The sequence below is a fragment of the Leucoraja erinacea genome, chromosome 22, assembly GCF_028641065.1.
Source record: "Leucoraja erinacea ecotype New England chromosome 22, Leri_hhj_1, whole genome shotgun sequence".
Classification (NCBI taxonomy): domain Eukaryota; kingdom Metazoa; phylum Chordata; class Chondrichthyes; order Rajiformes; family Rajidae; genus Leucoraja; species Leucoraja erinaceus.
In genome coordinates, this window is record NC_073398.1 from 3,780,746 (window position 1) to 3,805,071 (window position 24,326).

The window sequence follows — 24,326 nt, forward strand, 5'->3', positions numbered from 1 at the left end:
GTACGTAGAATGTACGTAGCGGGTACGTCGGAGCTCGAGACGTCTCTTAGCGGCTCGTAACGCTAACAGCAGGTACTCGGGAAACGCGGTAAGCTCGTAAAGATTTTTCAACATATTGAAAAATGTCCACGAGAGCCCCGAGTACCTACGAGCGGCTATTACCGTAATTCTCCGAGTTCGAATCAGGGGAAACTCGGGAGTACTCTTGAATTACCTCGTACAGTGGGACAGGCCCTTTACTTTTTACTCGTACCAGCCCCTACGTGCCCGCTACGTACATTACATGAGCTCGAATCAGGGGAGAACGCGGGAGAACTTTTGAATTACTTCGTACAGTGGGACAGGCCTTTTAGCAACCGGGAGATCGTAGACCCAGATGGGCTGAGCGGAGGTGTTCAGCGAAATGATCGGCCAGTCTACGCTTGGTCTCGTTGAAATATAGAGTCCACACCTGGAACTGTGCATGAGGTTGGAGGGGGTGCAAGTGAATCTCTGCCTCACCTGAATGAACCATAGGGGTCCCTGGACAGAGTCGAGGGAGGAGGTATAGGAAGGAACTGCAGATGCTGGTTTACACCAAAGATAGACACAACATGCTGGAGTAATTCAGCGGGACAGGCAAGCATCTCATGAGAGAATGAATGGGTGACGTCTCTGGAGAGACCCTTCTTCAGACTGAAGTCTAGGGGCAGGTGTTGCATCTCCTGCGGTTACTGGGGAAGGTACCTGGGGAGAGCCCGCCTCCCACTCCTCCCGCCGCCATTTGCTCGGTCCCGCCTGCGGCCTCGGCCTCGGGCTTTTCAAGCCGCTGGCGACCGGCCTCCCCCCCCCCGCCTCCCCCTCCCACACGGTGACGGCTTGTGACCGGGGGGAGCTGCGACAGCGGGGCTCGGATCTGCCGATTGCAGACAACAACAGCGCTCCCTCGGTAGGAGGGGAAGGCCGAGCCCGCCAAAAGCCCGGCCGGCCGGCGGGCGCTGCCGCTGTGGAGGGGCGTTCGCCGTTGCCCGGACAACCAGGAGGAGCGGCGAGGGCGGACTAGGCCGGAGGCCTCGGAGCGGGTCGGCCTTTGCCAGCGGGGTGTTCGTGAAGGTCTACCCCGTCTCACTGGAAGCGCGGACCGCAGACGGTAGGGTCCGACTCCGTCTCAGGGGGTTGTGGAGGGTGGTTGATCGGGCGTGGGCGCAATCAGGGCTGCAATCACTGCAGATTCCCCGCTTAACCTCGGCGCTAAAGTGTCGCATTTCACCAGAATATAACAAACGTTAGAAATTGCAGAACTAGGCCGTTTGGTCCTTGTGACCAAAGCTGCAATATTGTACCAAAGCTGCAGTTCCTATCTAAACATTATTCTACATAACCTATTCATGAATATAGCATCGATGAACATTTGAAAAATAACTGATGCAAGATAAAATAAAGCAAAGTGTATGTGAGATCAAGAAATAATATTTTTAACTGTGTTTACATAGATTAAATTATACTTTTTAACCTCCGCACCTCATTGATGTGACACTCAAGGAGGCACAATAATGCCTCTACTGCCTGAGAACTGAGGAAATTTGCATGTCTCCAATGACTTTCACAAACTTCTACAGATGCACCATAGAAAACATGCTGTCAAGTTACATCTCAGCTTGGTTCAGGAAAAGACGACAAGAAATTGTGTCGGAAAGAACTGCAGAAGCTGTTTTAAACCAAAGTTTAACACAAAACACAAAAAGCTGGAGTAACTCAGCGGTTCAGGCAGTGTTTCTGGAATTTCAAGAAATTGTAGTGAGTTATAGATGTATTCCAGTCCGTACCACAGACCAGACTTGCAACCATCGACTCCATCTACACTTCAGGCTGCCTCCAGAAAACAAGCGAACATAAACAACACATGTCCCACCCCGGCATTCTTCTCCCTGTTGACTGGTAGAAGGTACAAAGCATACTGACTAGGGAAGCATACTGACATACTGTTCAGTCTGAAGAAAGGTCTCAACCCGAAACGTCGCCTATTCCTTCGCTCCATAGATGCTGCCTCACCCGCTGAGTTTCTCCAGCATTTTTGTCTACCTCTGACTAGGGAACAGTTTATTTCCCTCTGATACACAAAAAATCTGGAGAAACTCAGCGGGTGCAGCAGCATCTATGGAGCGAAGGAAAAAGGCAACGTTTCGGGCCAAAACCCTTAAGAAGCTCCATAGATGCTGCTGCACCCGCTGAGTTTCTCCAGCTATTTTGTGTACCTTCGATTTTCCAGCATCTGCAGTTCCTTTAAAATATTTCCCTCTGGTATCAGGTTTCTGAACAGTCCTTCCATAAGCTCGGGTACTGTCCAAATCACCTTTACCCAATTGTGGACATTGGACTTTGTCCATGGAACTGATGCTCTACAATACTGAGAACTATATTCTGCACTATCGAAGATAGATACAAAATGCTGGAGTAACTCTGGAGAGAAGGATTCGGATGCTACCTACTCGGCTGAGTTACTCCAGCATTTTGTATCATTCTTTCCTACACTATATTCTGCACTCTATAAATTCCCCCCTTCTATTGCATCTATAGTACTTCAATTTGCCTTGATTGTAGTTCTGAAGAGTATATATGATCTCTTTGGATTATCTGCAAAACAATGTTTTTTATTGTTCCACGGTACAGGTGTGAAAAAAAACTAAACCTAAACAGGACTCACTAGGACAGACTAGATATTGATTAACTTGAATCAGATATGCCATTAATATGGATCATAGCTTATTTATTTATTTGCCACTTTTTTCTTAATATCTTCTGTAATATAAACCCAATACAAAATTTAAAATCAATAATAGACCAAATATTAGTAAACTTTTGCAGAAAGAATTCCAATTTTTTTAAGGTGCGTAATTCCTGATTCATTCCTGATTGTCTGGGTTTAATGTTAATATTGTTAAACCTTGTCGTAGATTTTACAGCTAACAAGATAGACACAAAAATCTGGAGTAACTCAGCGTGACAGGCTGCATCTCTGGAGAGAAGGAATGGATGACGTTTCTGGTCGAGACCCTTCTACAAACTCCGAACTCAGAGTCTGAAGTAGGATCTCGACCCAAAACGTCACCCATTCCTTCTCTCCAGAGATGCTGCCTGTCCCGTTGAGTTACTCCAGCTTTTTGTGTCTATCTTCGGTTTAAACCAGCATCTGCAGCCCCTTCCTACACATTACAACTAACAGAAATTATTTTAATCTATCCATAATATTTGAAACATCTAATTACATTTTAACTTTCTAAAACTATTGAAATATATTGCTAATTGATGCAGGTTCTGGTTCTGGATAGCCTGGAGTTTAGAAGGTTGAGGGGGGGGGGATCTCAATGAAAGCTACTGAGAAATGAAAGGCCTAGTTATAGTGGATGTGGAGTGGATGTTTCCACTAGCGGGAGAGTCTAGAACCAGAGGGCACAGTTTCAGAATAAAAGGACGTACCTTTAGAATGGAGATGAGGAGGAATTTCTTGAGTCAGAGGGTGGTAAATCTGTGGAATTCATTGCCACAGAAGGCTGTGGAGGCCATCAGTGGATATTTTTAAGGTGGAGATTGATAGATTTTTGATTAGTACGGGTGTCAGGGGTTATGCGGTGGAGAATGGGGTTGAGAGGGAAAGATAGATCAGCCATGATTGAATGGCGGAGTAGACTTGATGGGCAAAATGGCCTAATCCTGCTCCTGTAACTTATGAACAGTGCAGAAGAGATTCACCAATATGTGTAGGAAAGAATTGCAGATGCTGATTTAATTCGATGGTAGACACAAAATGCTGGAGTAACTCAGTGGGACGGGCAGCATGTCTGGAGAGAAGGGTCTTCTGAAGAAGGGTCTCGACCCGAAACGTCGCCCATTCCTTCTCTCCAGAGATGCTGCCTGTCCCGCTGAGTTACTCCAGCATTTTGTGTCTACCTTAGAATCACCAATATGTTGTTTGGAAGAGAGGGCTGCAGTTATGAGAAGTTCAACCAGCTGGGTTGATTTGCACAGGAACATAGGAGGTATCACCTTTTTATGAAATTATGAGGGTCATGATTTTTTTCACCCAGGACAGGGGAGTTCAGAACTAGAGTGCACAGGTTTAAGGTGATAAAGAAGAAACTAAAAGGACATCTGAGGGATAAGTTTCACACAGTTAGTGTTTATCTGCAACAAATTGCCCCAAAATATGGACAAGGCAGATACAATTACAACGTTTAAAAGGTATTTGGACAGGTACTTGAATAGGAAATATGCAGAGGGTTACAAGCATAATGCAGTCAAAGAGGTTAGTGTAGCCAGGCATCACAGTCTGATTGGAGAACATGAATCGAAAGGGCCCATTTGAACTTACTTCTGTGAGTTGAGTAATTTTCTGAAAAAAAATGTTAGGTTAATAATTCCCTGCCTTTCCTCAGTTACTTCTCCCATTTGGTGGAGTAACCTGGATAACGTCCCATTCTGAAGAAACTGCTTTCACTTTGGTGGCTTAAAGCAAATAATAATCTCCCCCATGGCAAGACATTGCTAAAGGACAAAGAAACGACTTCAAAGATGTTCTCGAAGCATCCTCAGAAATAATTGCAAAATGATGCATCAACAGCTGGTAGAACTGCTTCCTCACAGCGCCGGAGACCCAGGTTCGATCCTAACCTGGTGAATCTGTGGAATTAATTGCCACAGATGGCTGTGGAGGCCAAGGCTCTAGGTATTTTTTTAAAGGGGAGATTGATTGGTTCTTGTTTAATAATGGTGCCAACGGTTACAGAGAGATTATAGAAGATAGTGTTGAGTTACAGTGAAAAGCTTTGCATGCTATCCAATCAAATCACATGATACATGAGTACTGTCAAGTTATATACTACTACAACAGATAGTGCAAAGAGAAAAATACCAGGGTACAGAATATCGTGTTGCAGCATTATGGTGTTAGTTATAGAGAAATAATCCAAGGTCCTCAATGATGTAGGATGGAAGATTGGGACTATAAGATAGGGACCGTCTGAAGAAGAGTTTCGGCCCGAAACGGTGACTATTTCCTTCGCTCCATAGATGCTGCCGCACCCGCTGAGTTTCTCCAGCATTTTTGTCTACCTTCGATTTTCCAGCATCTGCAGTTCCTTCTTGAACATATTGGGACTATACCCTAGTTTATTGGAGAACCATTTAGTATTCTGATAACAGGCGGGAAGAGGTTTGTTCCTAAATCCAGTGGTATATGGTTTCAAGTGTTTGTACCATCTGCCCAACAGGAGAGGAGAGAAGACGGAATTACTGTTTCCTAAGTGTAATGTGATTTTAAACAAAATACCATGGCGGGGGTGGGGGTAGGAGAAGTAATTTTAATGTAATCTAGGACACAATCCTACAGCTATAATCTTCAATTGAGGCTTTTGGGCTTTTTCTTATCTCTGACCTTGTGAATTCAGAACTGGCTTACTGATAGAAGACAGAGGGTTGAGGCCAATATTCAGGCTGGAGCTCTGTACAGTTCATTTACAATTTAGATTATTTCCCTCGCACAAGAAATGTTGCTGTATTGCAGCTTCTGTTATTTGCACCACGGTAGGTCCTGGCCTCCAGTCAACAATGTTTATTTGTCATTTGTGCTGCCCAAATCGGAACAATTAAGTTGTCACTTTCTGCAGATTTACGGGCCTCTGAGTAAACTGATGGAAAGTCAGGGGTGAGGCACTCACAGGTTGTTAGGTTGAGAAAATAAAGGCTCTTAGCTCATTTGTTCATTGCATTGCCCCAGTCAAAACCACAATTGGCAAAATTAACTGGCATCAGAATGTCTGAAAATCCATCTTATTTTTGACGGGATAGATTTTAAGAGGTGCAATTCTAACGGTCAGTATGACCTCTGCATTCATTCTTCCAGGAATGTAGGGTTTTGATAACCAGGAAGGAGCTCTCTAGTGCCCAAATGGTATTTACTTAAGGTTTGGTAAGGGTTTATTATTGACATGTGTACTGAGATACATTGTTTTGTGTTCTGTTCAGGTTGGTCATCCAAAAATGAATGCAATCTAACCGTACAGAATATAATTATACAGCTACTGCAGATACAAGAAAGAGTGTAATGGACACAATTCAGTAGATTGTGGGATCAGGATACATCCTTGGCTTCTTTTTATTTTTTATTTATTTAACCTTTATTTAACCAGGAGAAGTCTAATTGAGATTAAAAATCTCTTTTACAAGAGGTCCGTTATAATCTCTGTCTTATAAGAGACTTATAAGAGGTCCGTTCAAGAGTCTGATAGCAATGGAGAAGAAGCTGTCCATAAATCGGTGCTACCTGCATCAAAGCTTTTGTACCTTCTGCTCGATGGGAGAGGGCAGAAGAGGAAATGACTGAGGTGGTGTGAGTGGCCCTTGTTTATTTTAGTGGCATGAAGCATACACAGAGTTAATGGGGTGGGGGGGAAGGAAGGAGAGGTTGGTCTGCTTGATGTACTAGATGGATCTTCAAATATTCTACTGTTCGTTAATGTCTACAACCTTTTTTTAGTTTAGGGATACAACACAGACCCTTAGGCCCACTGACTGCACCGATCAGCGATCACCCCTACACTAGCGTTATCCTACACACTAGGGACAATTTACAATTTATAGAAGCCAATTAACCTACATACCTGCACGTCTTTGGAGTGTGGGAGCAAATCGAAGCACCCAGAGAAAACCCACGCGGTCACAGGGGGAATGTACAAACTCCATACAGTCAGCACCAGTAGTCAGGATTGAAACCGGATCTCTGGCACTGTAAGGTAGCAACCTTTAAAGCTGCACCACTATGCCGCTCTTGACAATTTCTTGCAGTCATGGGCATAGCAGTTACTAAGCCGAGCTGTGATGCATCCTGATAGGGTGCTTTCCATGCTTTCCATGGTGCATCTATAGTCCATGGTGCATCTATAGAAATCGAAGGGTCGTTGAAGACAACTCAATAGTCTTCTGAGGAAGTAGAGGCATTGGTGTGCTTTCTTGGCTAAACCATCAATGTGATTGGACCAAGATCAATTGTTGGTGATACTTAAGCATAGGCATTCAAATCTCTTGATTCTGTATTCCACTCCGCTTTCTAAAGTCGATGACTAGCTCTTTTGTTTTTCTGACAGCGAGGGAGAGGTTGTTATCTTGACACCATGTTACTGTGTTCTCTATCTCCTTCCTGCATTCTGTCTCATCTTTGTTCGAGATATGCTCATGCTCTGGATTGGCACTCTGGTCTGGTCCGATCTCTTAAACAGAGATCTGGTCTCGACCCAAAACGTCACCTGCTCCTTTTCTCCTGAGATGCTGTCTGACCCTCTGAGTTACTACAGCTTTTTTGTGTCTATCTTCGGTTTAAACCAGCATGTGCAGTTCCTTCCTACACAACTGGCCTACTGTGGTGGTGTTATGTGCAAACTTAGACACAATTAGAAAAAAACACAGCTGGCATTTGACCTTGAAGAACATCACAGTGAGGTCTTGAGTTGTATATGCCTGATGTTCATCTGTAGCCACTTTTAAAGAGGATGAAACTTTAGCTGGACTTCAGAATAGGAGCTCTTGGTGTTTTAAAGCATTAGCACAACTTTTAATCTCAAAAATCCAGCAGGAACACAGAGGAGGCGATTGGATCAGCTCAAATCGTGCTGTCGAATTACTTTATCCAATTAAAACCAGATCATATCATAATCATACTTTATTAGCCAAGTATGTTTGCAACATACGAGGAATTTGATTTGCCATACAGTCATACCAATAAAAAGCAACAAAACACACAAAATACATTTTAACATGAACATCCACCTCAGCGACTCCTCCACATTCCTCACTGTGATGGAAGGAGAAAAAAAAATTTTGCCCTTCTTTGTTCTCCCGCGGTCGGGGGCCTCGAGCCTTCCGTTGACAAGACGATCTTGTCTCCCGCAACCAGCTGTTGGGCCCTCCGCGTCGGGACGATCAAGCTCCCGCATCGGGGGGGATCTCAGCTCCACGTGCCGGGCAATCGGACCCCGGGTCAGGGCTAGTCAAACCTCCTGCGACTTTGGAGCATCCAGATATCAGTCTCTACGAGAGACTGCGAGCTTCTCGATGGTGAAATCCGCAGGTCGCCGTACGAGCGTCGATCCCAGGTAAGGGATTGCACGCTCCGATGGTAAGTCCACGGCTCAAAGTCAGTCTCGAGCAAGGCCGGCAGCTCCATAATGTTAGGCCGCAGACCGACTGGAGATACGATCCAGAAAACAATCGCATCCCCGGCAAGGTACGAGATTGAAAAAAGGTTTCCCCTGACCCCCCACCCCCACATAAAACAAATCAGAGAACGTTAACACAAACTTTTTAAAACACACTAAAAATAACAAAAAAGACGAAAAAAGCAGACAGACCATTGGTGAGGCTGCCATCGTTGACAGTGCCACCCGGTGAAATGATAAAATAAAATCAGTTGCCTATTAAAGACAGATCAAAGATCACATCCAGGATCCTGGGATGTGTGAGTAAGTACAGTTCATTGCATTGCCCTGCTTTAGAGTTTTCTGGTATTTTAATTTTTAAAGATTTCTTGTTTTCTCCTGCAAACTAAATGAGAATTATTTTATTAATATGTGTGTTGCAACAATTCAGAATGGTTAATAATTGAGTGAGAACATGTGATCATGACATTTTGTGTGACAATTTATTTCAGGTGGATTCAGCAGTGAGGTTTCCAGGCATGTGACAAGTGTTATTCAGAAGAGAGTTTCTTGTGAGCTGGTTCCCAAATCCTTTTTTAGCGCTGACATCTGTTCGTTGGTGCTCTGCAATGGAAGATCTTCCCCGACAGCCGTCTCCACTAAATGTGGGAGTAGATCTGTATGGAGCGGATTCAGAGCTGCAAAAGATGTTAATTGATGAGAGAATGAGATGTGAACATCACAAGAACAACTATCAAACACTGAAGGCTGAGCACACAAGGTATTGCCAGCAATTTAATTTACTAGAAACTATGCAAATCTTAAAATGCTGTGCATTTTTGCAGACAAACACAGAGATGTGAATGTACGAGGGTGAGGAATTGGAGGGAAGTGTGTATAGAAGCCTGGGTGACTTCAGAACAAATACTTAGTTTAATTTAGTTTAGAGATACAGTGAGGAAACAGGCCCTTCGCCCCGTCGAGTCCGCACCAACCAGCGATCCCCGCACGTTGACACGACCCTACACACCAGGAACAATTTACATTTATACCAAGCCAATTAAACCACAAAGACCTGTAGTCTTTGGAATGTGGGAGGAAACCGGAGATCTTGGAGAAAAACCCACGCGGTCACAGGGAGAACGTACATGCTCTGTACAGACCGCACCCGTAATCCTGTTCAAACCCTGGTCTCCGGCGCTGTAAGTCAGCAACTATACCATTGCGCCAACATGCCGCCCTATTGTACAAATATGCACTATATTTAAAAACTGCTGTCCCAGATCATTCAATGTAGGACTGTGACTAGTTCCTTGTGGATTGGTACTGTCCTGTTTTAATTGGGATGGAGTTCAATAATATTCCCAGGGAAGTGATCCATCCACTGTTAACTAAGGAGGTAAAGGGTAATTGTAGATTATAAGAAGAGGTTTAAAATGCTGCCAAGAAATGTGGTAAGATTGAGAATTGTCAGAATTTTAGGGAGTGTCAACATAGGGCCAAAAAATTGATGAAGGGAGAAATAAAGGTTAGCGAGTAAATTAGTAAAGTAGGTGAACTTATAATGGGAAGTAAAAATGGTTTAGTTGGTTTAGAGATACAGACCCTTCAGCCCCTCCGAGTCCACACCGACCAGCGATCCCCGTACACTTGTGCTATCCTGAACACACTAGGGACAATTTACAATTATACCAAGCCAATTAACCTACAACCCTGTACATCTTTGGAGTGTGGGAGGAAATCGGAGATCCCAGCGAAAACCCACAAGGGTCACGGGGAGAACGTTCAAACTCTGTACAGACAGCACCCGTAGTCAGGATTGAACCCGAGTGTCTGGCGCAGTAAGGCAGCAACTCTACCGCTGCGCCATGTGCCGCCCAATACTTTCACCTTTGATTGTAAAACTAATCATTGAAGGAAAACAGGAAACAGAGCAGGCACCCTGTGGGACTTGCCAGTTATACTGATGTTTTTTGTGGTTAAATTATTTGGAAACATTACAGGGGATTTTAAACCACATTGCATGTTTTCTAAGATTAATTCACTCTTACTCGATGGTTCAATGGTCCTTTATTGTCACGTGTACCAAGGTACAGTGAAATTTGATTTACCATACAGTCATACCAAAAAAGAAACAAGATACAAAATTACATAAAGATTAAACATAAACAGCCACCACCGCGGGCACACAGCATAAGCAGCGACCCACAGCCATCAGTTCAATGTCCGGGCCACACACACGTTCTTCACCATGATGTGATCCATTGTACCGACTGTCACTCTCTGCACCCCCTGTTCGCCCGAACAGTCAGAAAGCCGTCCACAAAGCCGCACCAGACTCCAGGATGTTCTCATGGCGCGATGTCCCCGCAAACTCCGAGATCACTATGAGATTAGTATACAAACTTAAAGCACACGGTATTGGGGGTTCAGTATTGATGTGGATAGAGAACTGGCTGGCAGACAGGCAGCAAAGAGTAGGAGTAAACGGGTCCTTTTCACAATGGCAGGCAGTGACTAGTGCATTACCGCAAGGCTCAGTGCTGGGACCCCAGCTATTTACAAAATATATTAATGATTTGGACGAGGGAATTGAATGCAACATCTCCAGGTTTGCAGATGACACGAAGCTGGGGGGCAGTGTTAGCTGTGAGCAGGATGCTAGGAGACTGCAAGGTGATTTGGATAGGCTGGGTGAGAGGGCAAATGCATGGCAGATGCAGTATAATGTGGATAAATGTGAGGTTATCCACTTTGGTGGCAAAAACAGGAAAGTAGACTATTATCTGAATGGTGGCCGATTAGGAAAAGGGGAGATGCAACGAGACCTGGATGTCATGGTACACCAGTCATTAAAAGTAGGCATGCAGGTGCAGCAGGCAGTGAAGAAAGCGAATGGTATGTTAGCATTCATAGCAAAAGGATTTGAGTATAGGAGCAGGGAGATTCTACTGCAGTTGTACAGGGTCTTGGTGAGACCACACCTGGAGTATTGCATACAGTTTTGGTCTCCTAATCTGAGAAAGACATTCTTGCCATAGAGGGAGTACAGAGAAGGTTCACCAGACTGATTCCTGGGATGTCAGGACTTTCACATGTAGAAAGACTAGATAGACTTGGCTTGTACTCGTTAGAATTTAGAAGATTGAGGGGTGGATCTTGTAGAAACTTACAGAATTCTTCAGGGGTTGGACAGGCTGGATGCAGGAAGATTGTTCCCAATGTTGGGGAAGTCCAGAACAAGGCGTCACAGTTTAAGGATAAGAGGGAAATCTTTTAGGACTGAGATGAGGAAAACATTTTTCACACAGAGAGTGGTGAATCTGTGGAATTCTCTGCCACAGAAGGTAGTTGAGGCCACAGTTCATTGGCTATATTTAAGAGGGAGTTAGATGTGGCCCTTGTGGCTAAAGGGATCAGGGGGTATGGAGAGAAGGCAGGTACGGGATACTGATTTGGATGATCAGCCATGATCATATTGAATGGCGGTGCAGGCTCAAAGGGCCGAATGGCCTACTCCTGCACCTATTTTCTATGTTTCTATCACTGCACTCCCGGCAATCCCTCCGTCCCCACCAGTGCAGGCAGCGCTTCCATCTTGTTTTTTGGTGACCTCACGTTCCCCACTGTGATGGAAGGTGAATAACTTTTATCTTCTTCCTCCGCAGTCAGGGCCATCGAAGGTCACGCAGTCGGCGGTCGAAGCTCCTGCGGTTGGAGCTCCCGAAATCAATCCAGAACCAAGGGATTGCCAGCTCCATGATGTTAGGCAGCAGTGCGGACGGATATATGATACGGAAAAAGTTGCATCTCCGTCGGGGGAAGACATTTAAAAAAGTTTCCCCCAACCCCCCCACATAACACAAAACTAAAGATACACTAAAACATACAAATAGAAACAGACTAAAGAGAACAAAGGGACGAGACGGGCTGTTGGTGAGGCTGCCACTTACGCCGCCACCCGATATTCCCTGTGAGATCTGCAAGATCGGCCAGGTAGTTACCAGTGTCCTTCGGCCTTTGTCCTTGAAGAAAACCCCTTATAGTTTCCGATCTTCAGGTGACACACCTGACTTGCAGCTTTCCCAATGTTGTCCATCTTAATCCAATTTCAATAATCTAATGAGCTCCGATCACTGCGGCACTGGCTCAGCGGTAGGGTCGCTGCTTTACAGCGGCAGAGTCCCGGGTTCGATCCTGACTACGGGTGCTGTCTGTACAAAGTTTGTACATTCTCCTTGTGACAGGTCGGGTTTTCTCCGGGTGCTCCAGTTCCCCCCACCCCCCCCTTATTCAAAGACGTGCGGGTTTGTAGGTTAATTGGTTTCTGTAAATTGTCTCTTTAGTGTGTAGGATAGTGCTAGTATATGGGGTGATCTCTGGTCAGCGCGGACTCGGTGGGCCGAAGTGCCTGTTTCCATGCTGTATTTCTAAAGTCACTGATCCGACACAAATTCCAAGCCTCCAGTCCCATGTTTTTTCATGGATACCATAAATTCTCTGATCCCCACTCCCACTTCTAACCTTCTCACGTCAGTCTGACACTTTCCAATTCCATTCCCTGTATTCCGCTCCCAACACAAGTAAAACCATGTTTCTGACTGCAACCATCTCTGCCAAAGTCAATACAGGAAGTCCATTTGCAATCCTACCATACCCCATCCCCGCCAAATGCTGAGCTCAAACATCTCCCCACCACCGAACCCAGACTAGGCATCTGCCTACTTCACCACCATAGGTTTGCAAGAGAAAGACAGGACAGCACATGTTTGCCTGCAAAAATGTGAGATCATGGACGTAACTGAAACTTGACGCAATGGGCCAAGATATTAAATACAATCATTCATATGCTCACTTCATTCGAATTTCTAGGCATATAACTTGAACTTATTCCTGACTGCAGGACACTGTAGGAGAGGTTTCCAATCCTATTTACTGATTGTACTCTGAAGATAATGTGCACAAAATGTTAGAGTAACACAGCGGGTCAGGCAGCATCTCTGGAGGAAAGGAATAGGTGACGTTTTGGGTCGAGACCTTTCATCAGACCAAAACATCTCGGCCCGAAATGCCATCTATTCCTTTTCGCCAGAGATGCTGCCTGACCCGCTCAGTTACACCAGCATTTTGAGTCTATCTTCTGTGTAAACCAGCATTTGCAGTTCCTTTGTACACTATATTATGTGTGGGTGTAGTAAGAACATTTAATTGGGTAGTTATTGCAGACACCATACCCCATCCCCGTCTCCTCATGGTACACGTCTTCCTCAGATGCGAGGAGAAATCTCAGTAAGACGTCACTAGTGTGGATTAGTATGGCTGGTTCTAGTCACTGTTCTACAACAAGGTGTAAGGGGTAGATAGCCAGACTGATGCCCTGTTACAGTTCATAAGAGATAGGAGCCCATCGTCTACTCCGTCGTTCAATCATGGCTGATCTATCTTTCCCTCTTAACCCCATTCTCCTTCCTTCTCCCCGTGACCCCTGACACCCATACTAATCAAGAATATATCTATCTCTGCCTTAAGAATATCAATTGACCACCTCCACAGCCTTCTGTGGCAATGAATTCCCCAAATTCACCACCCTGTAACTAAAGAAATTCCTCCTCTTGCCTATCCTAAAGGAACGTCCTTTAATTCTGAGGCTAAGACGTCTGGACCTAGACTCTCCCACTAGTGGAAACATCCTCTCAACATCCACTCTAACCAGACCTTTCACTATTCCATAAGTTTCAATGAGGTCCCCCTTCGTCTTTCTAATCTCGAGCGAGTACAGGCCCAGTGCCGTCAAACAGGAGTTTGCTTATATTTAAAAAAAGCCTTGTCAGAAAAGTGTTCTTTGCAACTAAAGCAGTACACAACCCAATAGAGGTTATGCACTTATGAAATATGCACTTCAATCTTTTGAATTATAGAACCATCATTTTTTTTTAATGTGTTGCATGGCAATACTCATGTAAAAATGTTTGACTGTTGCTGCAGGTTGCAGAATGAATACACAAGATCCCAGAATGAACTAACACGGATGCTGACAGACAAACAAAGTACTCAGGAGAAATTCCAACTACTTCTTGCTGAACTTCGTGGGGAATTACTGGATAAAACAAGGGAACAAGAGGAACTGAAAATGCAGGTGACATTATAGTTTGTTTAAATGTAATCTAAGCAAATGCCTTATGGCCTGTCCCACTTAGGCATTTTTTTAGGCGACTACAGACAATAGATAATAGGTGCAAGAGTCGGCCATTCGAACCTTCGAGCCAGCGCCGCCATTTAATGTGATCATGGCTGATCATCCACAATCAGTACCCCATGGCAGTCGCCACAAGTGTCGTGAGTTGTCTCCTCAGTCGCCCAAAGAGTCTTAGCATCTTTCTGGTCATCGCTGGATTTTCAACATGTTCAAAATTTTTTGGCGAGAGTCAGCGACAGTGGGCTTGACGCCAATGAGCGTAACTTAACTTCTCCTGACGTAGGTTGTCACCAGGTGACGTAGGTTGTCGCCGGTGCTGACTTTGGTGAATTCCATTGACGACTACCTACGTCAACTGAATATCTTCAGTTGTCGCCGACAGGGACGTAGCTTGTCGCTGGTGGACGTTGGTTGATTTCGGTTGTCGTAGGTTGTCGCCTGTGTGGTCGTGGGTGGGTGTGGTCTTAGGTGGACGTCCTAATGGGTCGCCGGTTGTCGGGACTTGCCATACCTTGACGTCGACTAGGTAATAGGTTGTTGTAGCTTGTCGTAGACTTTGTCGTAGGCGTTTTTTTCCGGCGACCTGCTACGACTATGACAGTCGCCTAAAAAATCGCCTAAGTGGGACAGGCCCATAACAAGTGGCAATATATACAAAGTGGCAATAGATACAAAGTTGCTCCAACTGAGTTTTTTTCAAACATGAATTGTGTTAAGCCATGTTCAGACAATAGGGATTAAAAAACAGCATTGGGAGATAAATTTAATGGAGTGGTTTGAGGGAGGAAGGAGAACTGTGATCTTAGATTCCAGACATCATAACCAGAGGAAACCCACAGAACCGTCCATGAGGACCTCAAACTAGCCTCCCCCGCCCCCACTCCCCTCCCCTCCCGCGGCTCCCACCATCCCGTGAGCACCTGTCCCATCTATGTTCTGTTCCGACATTGGCCTCATCATTCAACCTAAATCCACAAAGCCGGAGTGGTATCAAATCATCATCAGTTCTCCTTCTTCCAAATTTGAGTCCCAGTATACCCATTAACTGTGGCAATGGCTGAATACTACAAACTGGCTGTAACGTGGTCGGGCAGCATCACTGGTGATAATGCAGCCCTCCCTGATTCAGATTCAGATGAACAACGCATTCTAAATTTGCTTTGCGCAGAAGGCCCGTGAGACTCGAGTGTGCCTTTTCTCAGAGTCATGGTTGTAGGAATTAGATCGGCCTTCCTGAGAGTGAACACAAGGAAAGCAACTGACCCGGACAGAGCCTCTGGCTGCGTCCTTAGGAACTGCACTGACCGACTAGCGGGAGTTTTCATGGCCATCTTTAATCTCTCCCTACTCCCTTCTGAGCTGCCCACCTGCTTCACGAAGACTACCATCATCCCGGTGCCAAAGAAAAGCAAGATCTCATGCTCTAATGACTACAGTCCAATTGCCTTTACATCCACCATCATGGAGTACTTGAGAGGCTGATTATGGCACACATTAAATCCACGCTACCAAGCAACCTTGATCCACTGCAGTTTGCCTACCGCCACAACAGGTCAACTGCGCTTGGCATCTCCCCAGTCCCAACACCCATTCCTGGAACACCTGGATAAGAGGGACGCCTACATTAGATGCTTAATCATAGACCACAACTCTGCTTTCAATACCATTATCCCAACCAAGCTCATCACCAAACTCGTGGAACTTGCAGTTGGTGCTCCCCTCTGCACGGGATCCTTGACTTCCTGACCAACAGGACACAATCAGTGAGGACAGGTGACAAATCATCCTCTATGATAAACTTCAACACTTTGCCTCCACAGATGATGTTCGACCTGCTGAGTTCCTCCAGCACCTTGTGTTTTCATCGTTGAACACATGCTTTGTAATCACTTATTGCATTGTTGTGAATGGAAGCTTGATGAGTTAGCTGTTATGTTTTCCTGCATTACCCAACTTGGGTATATAATGGGCAGTGAAATCTTGAAATTATGAAAGACACATTCTGTAGTAAATATAAGAAAGTTAAATCTGGAACATCCAAGTGATCAAGACAGAAGTCTTAATTGTAGTTAAATGCTGTAATGGAGATAGTTTAATTTAGAGATACAGCGTGGAAACAGGCTCTTCGGGCCACACAAAACCCGCACCGACAACGATCACCCGTTCACTAGCTCTGTGTTGTCCCAGTTTGGCACCCCTAGATTCTAGGGTAATTTACAGAAGTCAATTCACCTACAAACCTACACGTCTTTGGAATGTGAGAGGAAACCACTTCACCTGGGGAAAAAAACAGCAGTCACAGGAAGTACATACAACTCTGTACAAACAGCACACGTGGTCCAGAGCGAACTTGAGCCACTGGCACTGTAAAAGGCCTGTCCCACTGTACGAGGTAATTCAAGAGTTCTCCCGAGTTCTCCCCAGATTCGAGCTAGTGTAATGTATGTAGCGGGTACGTAGGAGTTTGTGAATGTCACGTAGAGGCTCGTACGAGTAACGGTAGGTACTCGGGAAATCCGGTAAACTCGTGACGTTTTTTCAACACTGAAAAATGTCCATGAGTGAAAAAATACCCGTGATGAAAATAATTATTACTTTTTACTCGTACGAGCCCCTACGTACATTACACGAGCTCGAATCAGGGGAGAACTCGGGAGAACTCTTGAATTACCTTGTACAGTGGGACAGGCCCTTAAGGCAGCAACTCTACTGCTGCGCCACTGTGCCGAACTGAGATGTCATCGAACTTTACCTTCCTTATTATATTGCAAGCTAATGGGAACCATAACATGAACCTCATTTGATGGATGATATGCAGATTTTGATTTCAGTGACAAGGTTATATATTAGAACTCATTCATCTGTAGGTTTGCCCATTAACATTGATTGTTAGAGTTTATATGAATGTTTTTAAGTATATTTGTTTTTTAACAAAAATGCTGATGGATTTAATCCTTCTGGTGAAATTCACAATTATGGTTTTCAGAATTACAAACTATTCAGTAGTAAAATAAAATGAAAATACCCCAATTGTTTCAGTTGTCACATGAGTTATTGCACAGAGTGAAACCTTGAGATAAAGATTTTAATTTGCTCGGGACTTTCAGAAATCTGCAGGGAAAATAGCAAAACACAGTGGCACAAGTGTTATTGTGTTGCCTTTTAGCTCCAGGGACCTGCCTTTGTTCATGACCTCAATTGCTGTCTGTGTGGAGTTTGCTTGTTCTGTCCATGGCATGGCATGAGTTTCCAGCAGGTGGTTGCCCCGCTCCAAAATGCCAGGAGGCCAACTGGAATTTGTAAATCACCCCTTATAGCAAACGTGGCAAAATAATCAAAGGGGACTTGATCAGTAAAAGAGTGAAAATAAGCAGTAGGGGTACAGAGACGGTAAACTGAAGATTTGGGATTTGCAAGTTAACATGGAGCTGTTGGGCTGCATTACATGAGTAATTGAACAGTGAGTGATTATCAGAGTGCAGAAGCTACCCAAGCAAACTTGATTCTGAATTTGAAACCAGGCCTGACAATTGTTGGGGTACGTGGACCAGCCCCACATGGGGGGTGGCAGGGTAATTGTGTAAATGTTCACCTCTGGTCCTCTGCAGCCTCAGTCCATATCATTCCTGGGCCCTATACAGTGTAGGGCTTTACTTTAGAGATACAGCGTGGAAACAGGGCCTTCAGTCCACCGAGCCCACGCCGAACCGCGATCGCCCCATACACGAGCACTATCTTACACACAAGGGACAATTTACAGAAGACAATTACCCTACAAAGCTGTACATGGAATCTAGCAAAAGAAGATACAGACTTTAATGAAATTAAAATGAGAAGAAATTATTTCTGCATTTGATGACCTTTCCTATTTTGTTGCCCAGATAGTAACACCTCAAAAACTGGAGTTATTAAAAGCACAAATACAACAAGATCTTGAGGCACCTATGAGGGAACGCTTCAGGAAACAAGAAGAGGTGAGAATAACGCCAAGGAAAATCATTCCTTATTAATAACAATTTTGACTGATCTAAAAAAAAAAATTAGCTAGTTTGTTGTATGAAACTGAAACTGAAACTTTAATGTTTTAGGAAGCCGAAAGATACAGAGCTGAATATAATAAAATGCGATATGAATACACGTTCCTAAAATCAGAGATTGAGCATCAAAAGGAAGAGAATGAACGAATCCTGAGTGAGAAAGCGATCAAATTTGAAGCTGAGGTAAGAATAGTTGATGATGAATTCCTGTCATGATATATAGAAACAAGGAATTGGAGATGCTGGCCTGCAAAAGAAAGGCACAAAGTGCTGGTTCTTCAGAAGGATCCTGACCCAAAACGTCGCCTGTCCATATCCTTGAGGGATGCTGCCTGACCCACTGAATTACCCCAGCACATTGTGTCTTATCGTGTTGGCCACTCTACCTCTAACCTGTTGTGCACGCCCATAAACAGTTGAATCCGTAGGATGCCCCAGTATTTTTGCATTCATCATCGCCTTTTCTCCCTGCATGCTGTTGTTCTCAGTATTGTTTCTTCCGGCCATGCATTTAAGCTGGCTACCACTGTTCTGCTTTCACCTCTCTTATTTGAACAGAGCGGGATCTTTCGGGAACCAGACAATCCTTTGCAATATGTTTCAGTCCTTAATAAAATCGTAAACCTCAGTCTGTTCTCCATTGAAGATTCCTCCCTTATTTGACAGAAATAAAAAGGCTATAGTAAAGAGGTTCAAACTTCCAACTTTTTTAAAAACTGGTTTTCCTTTTGCATTTATTTTTGCACTTCAGATGTGGATTGAGATTTTTTAAGTAAACTATTTCTCATCTCAACTGGACTGAATTAGTTCACTGGCTGTTCTCGGGACATTGCTAAAATTGGTAAATCTGCATTTATTATCCCTTGAGTTGATATTCAGTATGGCAATATTGTTTCCACAACAGCAATACTTGGAGGTATCATCAGTAATACAAACCTTCTGTTTATAGTTTGCATTCATGTTCATAAATTCTAGGAGCAGTATTAGACCACCAAGTCTACTCCGCCATTCCTTCATGGCTAATTTATCTTTCCCTCTCAACCCCATTCTCCTTCCGTCTGCCTATAACCCTTGACACCCTTACTAAACAAGAATCTGGCAATCTCCGCCTTAAAAGTATCTATTGACCTGGTTCATGAGTCATCAGTGCTCTTTTGCTTTCATGAATTTAGTGGTGAATCATTTACGTGCAGATTTGGATTAGCTGCAAACAATATAAAGGCATGACATTGTGGTGTGGTTTTGAGTTGCAACAATTAATGCAGCTGATCTGTGCAGTAATGCATATTATATCATGCATATTATAGAGGGAGGGTCATAAAATGTTTGAACCTTGTGGTTCTTTCTATTTAAAGTAAAAAAAGAGATGAAATGGGCGGGAAATCGTAAAGACTTTGACTTAGAAACTTTAATGACCTGCAGAGGAAATTGGTACTGTGCAGTGAGATTATGCAAGGACCTCGACTGCTAAACTCTATTGCACATGAGGTCCGAGGTCTTGAATGCAGAGGAATAGGCCTTGCATTATTTTGATCTGTGGTTACTTTGCTCATTCTGCAAAGGCAGAGATGCAGAGGTTCTCCTGCAGACCATGACACGTGCAGTCAGTTAAGTCAGAAGAGTTCCAGTGACGAGTTGGAGCCTCAGGCAGAAATCAAAATGTTGATGGCTGAGACACTTATGTTCAGAGGCAAAACAATGAGGTTGATCCAGGTGTACCATAACTGCCAGGTTCAAGTAGAAAAAGAATCAAATTGGTCAGACAACCCAGCATAAACCTTGGCATTGAATTTGGATGCAGCAGATTCATTCATATTCCTGTTGAGCTTTGCAAAACCCTCTTCACAAACATCTGTGGACTGATGTTTAAATTGAATGAGAGATTGCACAGTCTAGTCAGTCTGTATTCCATCATGCATTATAGATAAGATGCCAGACCTTTCTATCACAATGCCTTGCTACGTCCTGTTCCACCAGACTGATAGATGCACAAGAAGGAGGGTGGACATCTAGATGGGAGTAATCCTTTATTGTATGCACCTGTATTGTACTTCCGGTGGCGCTGGTGCCAGCAGCCTCCACCTACAGCCCGGTATCTTTTTGTTTTTTTGTTTATTTAGTTATGTTAAAGTGTGTTTTTTTTGTGTTTTTTGGTGTTTTTATGTGGGGGAAGAGGGCACGGTGCGGGGGATACCGTCCTTCGGCCGCTTCCTGGTGAGGACGCGACTATTATTCGAGTCGCGTCCTCGCTCCCCCCCCCCTCCCCCCACAGCGGCCTACCTACCTGGATTGGCGCGGCCTTTCCTGCCGGGATCGACCGGAGCTCCAGCAGCGGCGGGACAGCGCTGGAACATCGCGGGGCTGGCGATGCCTTACCGGGGGTCGCCGTCTGGAGCCCGGAGTGCTGGACCTGCTGCACCAACATCCTGGAGCTGCGGTTTGCGGAGCTCCCAACGTGGGCGGCGCTGATGGACAGCGCGGGGTCCTGCGACTCTGCCCGGCTCGGCCTGTGGACTCAGGAGCTGCAGACCCCGGCAGCGGGAGGCGGCTGATCAGAAGGTCCTGGCCGCTGAGGAGGAGGATGTTCACCGTCGGGGATCGGCGTCGGCGTTCCATCAGCCCGGCGTGAGGGCCTGAACATCGGGCCACCCGGGGCGGCGACTGTGGGTGCTCGGAAGGCCCCGACCACGGATGAACATGGAGGGGAGGCTGGCTGGACTATGGTGCCTTCCTCACCTTGGTGCCATTTATGTTATGTTGTGTCGTGGACTTTCTGTGTTTGTGCTTTTTAAAATTTTTTAATTCAATTTCAATTTTATTTTTAATATGTTGTATTATTTATTTATTATTTATTTTTATTATTTTTTTGTGATTTTTTTTATGATACTGCCTGTAAGGGAAATTCATTTCGTTGTCTCAAATTGAGACAATGACAATAAATTTGAATACAATACAATACAATACTTTGGGATTTTAGAGATTCAGCGTGGAAATAGGCCCTTCGCCCCACTGAGTCTGCGCCGACCAGCGATCACCCCGTACACTAGGACTATCCTGCACACTCGGAACAATTTACAATTTTTACCAAAGCCAATTAATCTACAAACCTATATGTCATTGGGGTGCGGGAGGAAACCGGAGCACCTGGATAAAACCCACACAGTCACAGGGGGAGCATGTATATGTATGTAAATAATAGACTAAATAATAGTTTTAGAGATACAGCACAGACACAGGCCCTTTAGCCCACCGAGTCCCGCTGATCAGCGAATTTTTACCAAAGCCAATTAGCCTACAAACCTGTACGCCTTTGGAGTGTGAGGAAACCGGAGCACCCGGAGAAAACCCACGCGGTCACAGGGAGAATGTACTAACTCTGTACAGAAAGCACCCGTAGTCAGGGTTGAACCTGGGTCTCTGGCGTGGAAAGGCAGCAACTCTAACGTTGCGCCATAATGCCACAATATATGTAAGAATGAATAACATCATTGGACACACTGTTCCATATAGGTGGAAGGGAATGATAAAAATGACATGCTTGTAGTCTTTTGACATTTTCAAAGTACTTCCGGTCAAATATTCATCTTTTCTAATTTGCTAGTGCAGGGAAATGGTGATTTTCCATTTGTGGCACAGAGATCGCAATATTTTACAAGTGAGGTCTGGGAGAAACAAATGATATTGAGTTTTACAAGTTTAACAGCAGGACCTTGCTTGAATTTCTGCCCTCCAAGTTTCTCAACGTGAGTCAGCATTACTACTTACAGTATCATGTCCCGTTCACTGGTGGTGCTGGACAGTGACTGCGGTGTACTTAAATTACTGACAGCGCTTAGCTAACCTCAACCCCAAACCCACACAGTGTTAAACTCTGGGTATATCAGATTTTTGCAGCTATGTCAAACCTAACGCTTTCTTAACCATTTGACCTTTTTTATATGCTGCACATCTTTATATCTATCTATCTATCTATCTATCTATCTATCTATCTATCTATCTATCTATCTATCTTATAAGTGTGTGTGTGTGTGTGTGTGTCTGCCTGACTTGTGGCTGCCAGCCTTTGATTTGTTGCTATGCCAACACCAGACGAAGAATCGCTGAGATTTTTTCCATTTCAGTAGAGATTTCACTTTTCATTCTAAGTATCCACTCCTGATTAAATTTTGTCGTGTTTATGTACACATTTTTAATAAAATAAATAATCCCCCACCCCCTCACCCCCCTCTCCCCCCCCCCAAAATTTCAAAAGGAAACTGCTTCTCACCCATAGAATGTTGGTGAACGTTCCATCGTGTGATGTCACAATGCCCAATGCTCACAGATGTCCAATCGGTATGGATACATTTACATATGCCTTTGCAGCAGCCCCAGCCCCAGCCCCACTGCAGCCTGTGTCGAAGCGCATCATCACGTGTGTGGGAATAGAGAAAGAGGATTGGGGGTGAAAGGGAATGGGGAACAGATGGACTGTCCCTACCCCTCCCCCTTCCACTCTCCCTCCCCACTATTTCCCCTCTCTCCCCACACCCCTCTCCCCCTCCATCCACACTCTTACCCCTCCCTCCACTATCACATCCCTCACCTCTCCCCCTCCCCATTCCTCTCTCCTCCCCTTCTCCATCTCCCTCTCCTCACCCCCCTCTACCTCTCCTCCCCCCTCCTCCTCCCACCCCCATCCCTCTCTCCCCCACCCCCCTTCCCTCTCCCCCCCCTTCCCTCCCCCACCCCTTCCATCTCTCCCCCACCCCCCTCCCCCCACCCCCCTTCAGTCCCCCACCAACGTCCCTCTCCCCCCCCCACCCCCCTCCCCCCCCCCCCCCCCCCCCCCCCCCCCCCTCTACCCCAACTCCCTCCTCCCCTCCCCCCCCCTCCCCACTCTCCCTCTCCCCCTCCCTCTCTCTTCCCCTCCCCCACCCCCCTCTCCTCCCCCCTCCCCATCTCCCTTGCCAAAGATATTCTTGCCATAGAGGGAGTACAGAGAAGGTTAACCAGACTGATTCCTGGGATGTCAGGACTTTCATATGAAGAAAGACTCGGCTTGTACTCGCTAGAATTTAAAAGATTGAGGGGGGAACTTATAGAAACTGACAAAATTCTTAAGGGGTTGGACAGGCTAGATGCAGGAAGATTGTTCCCCGATGTTGGGGAAGTCCAGAACAAGGGGTCACAGTTTAAGGATAAGGGGGAAATCTTTTAGGACAGAGATGAGAAAAACATTTTTCACACAGAGATTGATGAATCTCTGGAATTCTCTGCCACAGAAGGTAGTTGAGGCCAGTTCATTGGCTATATTTAAGAGTGAGTTAGATGTGGCCCTTGTCCCCTCTCCACTCCCTCCACACTCTTCCCCCTCCCTCCCCTACTCCATCTCCATCTCCCTCTCCCTCCTCCACTCCACTCCCTCCCCTACCCCATCTCCCTCCTCCCCCTCCCCCACACATCTCTCCCCCCCTTTCCCCCATCCCTCTCTCTCCTCCCTCACCCCCCCTACCTCACCTCTCCCCCCCCTCTCTCCTCCCTACCCCATCTCATTCCTCCCCTCCCTCCTCCCTCCCCCACAACTCTCTTCCCTCCCCCCCCCTCTTCTCCCCTCCCCTCCCCACCCCTCTCTCCTCCTCCTGCTTCATCTCCCTCTCCTCACCCCTCTCCCTCTCTTTCCCACCTCCTCCCAACCCCATCCCTCTCCCCCACCCCTCTTCCCTCTCTCTCCCCCCCCCACCCCCCTCCATCTCTCCCCCCCGCCCCCCCCTACCCCTGTCCCTCTTCCCCCACCCCCCCTACCCCACTCCCCCCCACCCCCCTCCCTTTCCCCTTCTCTTCTCCTCCTCCCCCCCCCCCCTCTCTCCTCACCCCTCCCTCCCTCCTCCCCTCCCACCCCTCCCCCACCCCTCTTCACCCCCATCTCCCCCCCCACCCCCTTCCCCC

At 45.7% G+C, this 24,326-nt stretch overlaps 1 protein-coding gene across 3 annotated transcripts in view; it reads left to right on the forward strand.

Annotated features, from left to right (window-relative positions):
* The first annotated feature begins 826 nt into the window (after positions 1-826).
* cep83 (centrosomal protein 83) overlaps positions 827-24,326 on the forward strand; it is a 47,473-nt gene continuing 23,973 nt past the window's right edge. Inside the window, exons 1-5 of one of the 3 annotated variants that reach the window (XM_055652790.1) lie at positions 827-1,129; positions 8,678-8,946; positions 14,151-14,301; positions 18,243-18,335; positions 18,450-18,581. In XM_055652790.1, the coding sequence (XP_055508765.1) occupies positions 8,795-8,946; positions 14,151-14,301; positions 18,243-18,335; positions 18,450-18,581 (528 nt within the window). In that variant the 5' untranslated portion in view covers positions 827-1,129; positions 8,678-8,794. Of the gene's footprint in view, positions 1,130-8,677; positions 8,947-14,150; positions 14,302-18,242; positions 18,336-18,449; positions 18,582-24,326 lie in introns of those variants that run through there. The other 2 variants (XM_055652791.1, XM_055652792.1) reach the window with 2 other exon arrangements.